The sequence below is a fragment of the Chanodichthys erythropterus genome, chromosome 11 (genome assembly GCF_024489055.1).
Source record: "Chanodichthys erythropterus isolate Z2021 chromosome 11, ASM2448905v1, whole genome shotgun sequence".
NCBI lineage: Eukaryota > Metazoa > Chordata > Actinopteri > Cypriniformes > Xenocyprididae > Chanodichthys > Chanodichthys erythropterus.
The window spans coordinates 37,168,527-37,174,941 of record NC_090231.1 but is presented as its reverse complement, the minus strand read 5'-3'; the positions used below and the strand labels follow the sequence as shown (position 1 = coordinate 37,174,941).

The following is a 6,415-nucleotide window of genomic DNA, read 5'->3' as shown; positions in this document are numbered from 1 at the left end:
TTTATTTTAGAGCTTTCTTTCTTTATTATTTGCTAGTAGGACTGATAAGAGATCAGTACCTGGCCCAATTTGTTTAGTTTGCACTGGCTGATATGGCTCTTAAGTGTTCAGTTATTAATGGCGCTGTAGAAATTAGAAATTTGCAGTAAAAACAAGATTTATTGATTCAGAAAAACGAAACTGACCAAATAATAGGTGGGTCACTGAGGCAAAGATGTGATTTCAACACGACGGCCCCCTTGAGGCAACCCATTTGAAATAAAACCTCTTTTATTCATATTTATATCTCACAGGAATGTCTGTGATTTTAATTTTATTTTTCACAAGTACATTTCTTTACATATAAAACGTTTTACTGAGAAAAACAATAGTTTGTAACAACTAAGAACTGCTCGGTTGCCACATTATATAAGTATGATGAAATCAAGTAAACACGATTCTCAAGGATTATCTGTTTTAAAGATGATAGCCACGATATAAATGTATCATTAAAAGGTACTTCTGAATGTTACAACAGCGAGACAGTGACAAAATCTCATCGTCTGTTAATTTTCGTTTTCTACAAAGCAAGCGAACACGGTCACTGTATTGAATTTCTGGGACGCTTGTCTCACTGACTGTGATTGGACAAACACTCAAAGCGAGTGTGGTGAGGCTGAACTTCCTTTACTTTATCTGTGGTTTCGTTTCAGGCGAATAAGTGCAGTGTGCTAAAGGCTTCCGACACCAGTTACTTTCGCAGCATTACAGCTGACAGACAGTTTGTTTGTCAGGTTCCACCGGAATAAAGACGTAAAAATGGGACGCGGATTATTATTCATCTCGATTTTTATTGCTGTAACAGGTAAAGGACACCATTTTACTTTATTAATCGCTTTGAAAGGAAATGTTGACTTGTGCGTTTACCGTGTGTCCACCATTAATTAAATACTGTGTGATGTAGGCTAGTCTACTTGGTACTGAAATATTAGGCTACTGAATCGCACTGCACTATATGAAATTTTAAAGAATACTAACATATGGTATTTTAATGTCCAAAAAAGTGCAAACCAATATAAAACTGACTGCTTTCAACAATAAGGAAGTGGCGGTGCTGCAACATACAACTGTAAACTATAGCCTAATTCAATTATTAATAATTAACTTTTGTGACTGGGTTTTTTTTTTTTAAATGACAGTGCAGAAATGTATTATTTGATATACTTTTCGGAAACTAGTTTCGATTTCATATGAAGAGAAAATAGGTCACATTTTGTAGTTGCTCGTCAAAACATTATAAAGAGTAAATATCAGTAGCCTTAAAGGGATAGTTCACCCAAAAATGAAAATGCTGTCATCATTTACCCACCCTCAGGTTGTTCCAAACCTGTAAAAATGTCTTTGTTCTGTTGAAGAAATATATTTTGAAGAAAGTTTGTAATCAGGCTGCTTTGGGGCACCATTGACTTCTATAGTAGGAAAAAAAATTACTATGGAAGTCAATGTTGCCCCAAAACTGTTCAGTTTCTCACATTCTTTAAAATATCTTCAATTGTGTTCAACAGAACAAAGAAATGTATACATGTTTGGAAGAACGTGAGGGTGAGTAAATGATGACAGAATTTTCATTTTTGGGTGAACTATCCCTTTAATGTTTTTGGTGAAGTTGGCACAATGTAGTTTTCTTAAATGAATATTTAAATGGGCTGACTAGTCCAGTTCACAAGTCACAAGTGTACCCAAGTGTACATTTTTGTCTCGTGGTAAACTGAACTTTCCTTAAAGCAATGAAAGTGTCAGTTACTTTGTCAGCATTTTCTGTTATGCGGCTAATCTAACAATCAAACATCACGTGAAATTGGCTGATGTGAATTATCACATTTCCTTGTTGGGAAATTTTAACGTGTGTGTACTTGTGACAGCGCGCGCGCACTTGGGAGGAAGCGAATGTATGTAAACACCATGTGCAAAACAGTGTGTATTTTTCTTACTTCCTCACCAAAATGTCTAACTAGCTAAATAATTTTTGTACAGGTTATTATTATTATTAAATTATGAATTTTTCTAATTGAGTATGTTACTGAATTCTTTTGTCAGATTTAGCTTCCCTTTGAGAACAATTTTTCTCACATTTTCTCACATGTCTGCATCTTTTTCCTCAGCTCTCACCTATAGTTCAGCTTTTATGGCCAAGTCAGTCAGTCCAAACCCTAGTCCTACCCCAAACACAACAACTCAGGCTCCAAACACAACAACTCAGGCTCCGAACACAACAACTCTCGCTCCGAACACAACAACTCAGGCTCCGAACACAACAACTCTCGCCCCGAACACAACAACTCAGGCTCCGAACACAACAACTCTCGCCCCGAACACAACAACTCTCGCTCCGAACACAACAACTCAGGCTCCGAACACAACAACTCACGCTCCAAACACAACAACTCACGCTCCAAACACAACAACTCAAGCTCCGACCCCTCCACCATCACCAACGCCACCCACCAAATTGACAGTGGGGAACTATAATGTTACTGATGGAAAAGGCAACATATGTATTCTGGCTAAATTGGAAATCGGGATCCGTGTGAACACCAGTGAGGTAAGATGTTTCCTGTTGGAGTCATAGATCTACGGTACATCCAAATGTGATTCCTGCTTAATAAATCTAAACCACTTGTATCCCTCGCAATGTCTACCTTGTCATTTTTCTATATTCCATATAAATATTATCCATTATTCTGAAACATTTCTGTCTTTCTAGGTTAATGACACGTTCATTGTTCAGCCAAACATGACTACTCCCAGTGGAAAATGTGAGACTAATACAGCATCTATCACTCTCACGTTCAAAGAAGGCAGTTTAACCCTAAAATTTAATAATGTAAGTCTGCTTATGGATTTTCAAAAATAGCCTATTCTAAATAATGTTGTCATGTATGATGGAATTCAGTCAAAATGTTCATTACTTCCAACGTGGCAACAAAAGATTCCATAAACCTTTTTTATCAGGCTAGTGGTCTTTATTGGCAATAAGAACTCAAGTATCTTTCAGTACAACCTGAGTTTGTGTTGTCTGAAAATGGGAACTTTAAGGCACTTTAGGGGGAAGTATAAAAGACTAGTTTTATTTATTCTCTACCTAATAGCAACCTGAGCTGCCTCCCAGCAACAAATAAACCAATGAGCTCGCAGGGAGGCACCAGGTTTTCTCAGAAGATTGATTATGATATGGTGACCCACATTATATCTGTATGCTGCAGTTATGAAGATGATGTTTGTTACTCATTAAGGGTCAGGTTTATTTATTTTTAGAGGACTGTTCTTGTGATTTGTAAATTGTGTGATGGTTTTATACTTCATTATGGTTCTTATTCTATTGTGTTTGTATATTTTTGGTTAATATTCTAATGATCTTTTCCAGAGTGAAACGGCAAAAAAGGTCTATGTCGATGATGTGGAGTATAGCTTGACTTATGCTTTCAAAAAAGGAGGTAAATTCCCTGCCATATGACTAGTACCATTTGCCTTGTAAAAACACTCAATAACACATATCCTCAATTTTAGCAATTTATTCACAGGACTTTTAACTTTTACCTGTATACAGTTTTTGCAAAGAGGTTAAATATTAGTATTGGCCTCTTTTAACTTTAATAAGCTATTGGTTCCTCAAAAATCTACTGAAAACAGAATTCTTGCCTCAAAATAGCCAAGCTTCAATAAAACAAATAAACACTAGGCAGGTCAACCAGTTTGGCGACAATTAATGTCACATGCTGATAAGGAAGAATAAGGAAGTATTACTGTCATTTTGGTTACAGTAAATGTTGTCTTTCCCTCACTGTGAAAAATCCATGTATGTGAATGCATTTCATTTTGAATTAAAAAAACAATATGACCTTGCATAAAGACATAAAGATATTTAGTTTTTATGTCCACGTGAATAAATTTTCCCTATTTCAAACATGAGTGGTAGTGGTGTAGAGTTTTGACTATAATTATGACTATATCACCATTACAATTATGTTTGTGTGATTGATCAAATGATTTTTATTTTTGTCTACAAAGATTTAAAAACGTACAGTGGGAAAAACAAGTCTCTTGAGCTGTTTGCCGCGGCTCAAGGTGACTCTTACTCCTGCACTGCTGAGACTGTGTATATGGGGAACGGTGTGAGTCTAGACCTGAGCAATTACCGACTCCAGGCCTTCAACATCAAAAACGACAAATTCGGTGCACGTAAGTATAGAGTAATGGCACTTCAATATCTTAAAGCACCCCATCCTTGTAGTGAATGACACTCGACATCAAGTTATGTTGCTATTTGGACTATACTCTTGCCTTTTTTATGTGTTGTCACTGTAATTTTGACAAGACACGTTCCTGGATCAACATGTTTTGCTGATCCTGGAACAACATTTTAACCCTACCCCTAAACCTAACCCTACCCATAACTTATCTCTAATGTCAGAGGGAAATGATAAGTGAATAACACTGATGTAGAAGCAACATAACCCTGGTTTTAGGTCTAAACTTGGCTCAAATCTGCTTGGTTGATTGGAATGTTGTACAAGGATCAACAAAGATGTTGCACTTGGCGAAATCAAGTTCACCCTTATGTCATACATACTTCGTACAGCTTGTTTTCAAACATTGTTGCAAATGTGGCAATGCAAAAGAGCTGGTTAGACCGGCCAGATAACTCTAAACAACTGGTGCTTAGAAAAGGTATGCCTGTTATAAAGTCCAAAGGCTGCTTAACATATTGTTAACTAATGTGGATCTTGATCTCTGCATGCTTTTTTAAATCATGTGAAAGTCTACTACTTTTTTTAATATTTATATTTTTATTATTATTTGACGAACTCTTGTTAGCTTTAAAAGTCATGCAAATTAAAATATTATCTGAAATACAACTGTAAATGAGCAGTTGTGTCTGCAGTTTTTGGCCACCTGTTTAATTATACTTGTATCTACTGAATTATTGCTATTTTTAGGCTGGAAAGACAATGATTCTTTCCAGTCAGAGAATCAAACATGTTTGATATTGTGGTCCTCAGATCTCAATCTATTTACAAAGTCGGCAAGTTTATGATGCCTAGTGTTTTAAAATCTGTTCAGATTCGAAATGCCGTGTGGGGTATCCCAGCGTTTAATTTTTGCCAGTAAAATTGACTCTGCTTTTGTTTCTTACAATGAGATTACAAAGCTGACTGTGCTCTGTTTGTGTTTGTACAACAGCGGATCTGTGCAAGGCTGATAAACCTGACTACCGTGTTCCTATCGCCGTGGGCATAATCCTCATCATTCTCATCGTCATTGTAGTCATTGCCTATCTTATCAGCAGGAAACGAAGAACTGATGGGTACCAGTCACTATAGAGGCCTATAAATCCTGATTTATGAGTATATCAGCGATTCCAGTTTAAAGGAATTTTAATGCTGTTAAAAGTGAATGTTACTTATGCACCGATGAACATGGATGGCTTGGGATCTGTCCAAAAAATGTTTACTATACAGAGACTGTGTGCCTCATCCTAACACAAGCTGCAGTTGACTGCACAATTTCTACATCACTATAAGATCATGATACAACAAGTGCATGCCTTATTTACCATACCTTCATAAAAGAATCACCTTTTTAAAAGAACCTAACCTAATACTGACATGACAGAAGGATGTGCAAAATGTACTCTTGCTCCAGATTGTGTGTGTTCTTTTCTATAGGTGCTCTTCACTGCTTGTCACATGCATTTACATTTTCTGTGATAGGCTGATAAGCCAATGTTAATCTGATAAACATGTCCAAATTCATTTTTAAACCTAAAGGGCTGCATAAAAGGGAATTAAGTTGCTTACGTTTATGTTGGAATATAAATAGGCCTACACTGTGTTTTGTAATTAATAATAGATTTTTCTGCATCCTGGTTTTCTTTCTGATGTGCTTTACTATACTGTATTGTGGCCAGATCCTTTAACTCGAGCTGCATTTATGCACTAAATAATGTGTAATTTTGGAGACAAATAATAAATAACGTCATGGTAACATGTTTAGAGTTGGTCTTGATTTGTCGTCTTTACCCTGCTTTGCGTGAGTATTTGTATTTTACTCGCTTTATTTAATTTCATGTGGATTACCTTTTGTATATTAGTGCAAAAAACACAAACAACAAAATAAACCTAAAGATTTTTGTTCACTTGGCTGCTAATTCTGTAGAAATGGAAGAGGAACAGGGGAAAACGCAAGCATTATTTTTGGCAATGCAGATGCAGAATCACTCAAAGTGTTTTTATAACAGGTTTTTTTATTGATTTCACCCAAGTATGAGTCCACACTTTCACTAAAAATATTTAAAGCAATATAGATAAAATCACCCTCCAAATTCTGGATTTTTTTTCTTCAAAATTCTTTTTGATACAAATTTAGTAAGTCCTTC

At 36.0% G+C, this 6,415-nt stretch overlaps 1 protein-coding gene across 1 annotated transcript; it reads left to right on the top strand.

The window, feature by feature from the left end:
* Positions 1-623: 623 nt before the first annotated feature.
* On the top strand, positions 624-6,049 carry cd68 (CD68 molecule). Its single transcript, XM_067399672.1, has 6 exons — positions 624-844; positions 2,142-2,581; positions 2,744-2,863; positions 3,404-3,473; positions 4,048-4,218; positions 5,221-6,049. The coding sequence occupies exons 1-6, from the start codon at positions 799-801 to the stop codon at positions 5,358-5,360; spliced, it is 987 nt and encodes a 328-aa protein (XP_067255773.1). The 5' UTR covers positions 624-798; the 3' UTR covers positions 5,361-6,049.
* The last annotated feature ends 366 nt before the right edge of the window (positions 6,050-6,415 follow it).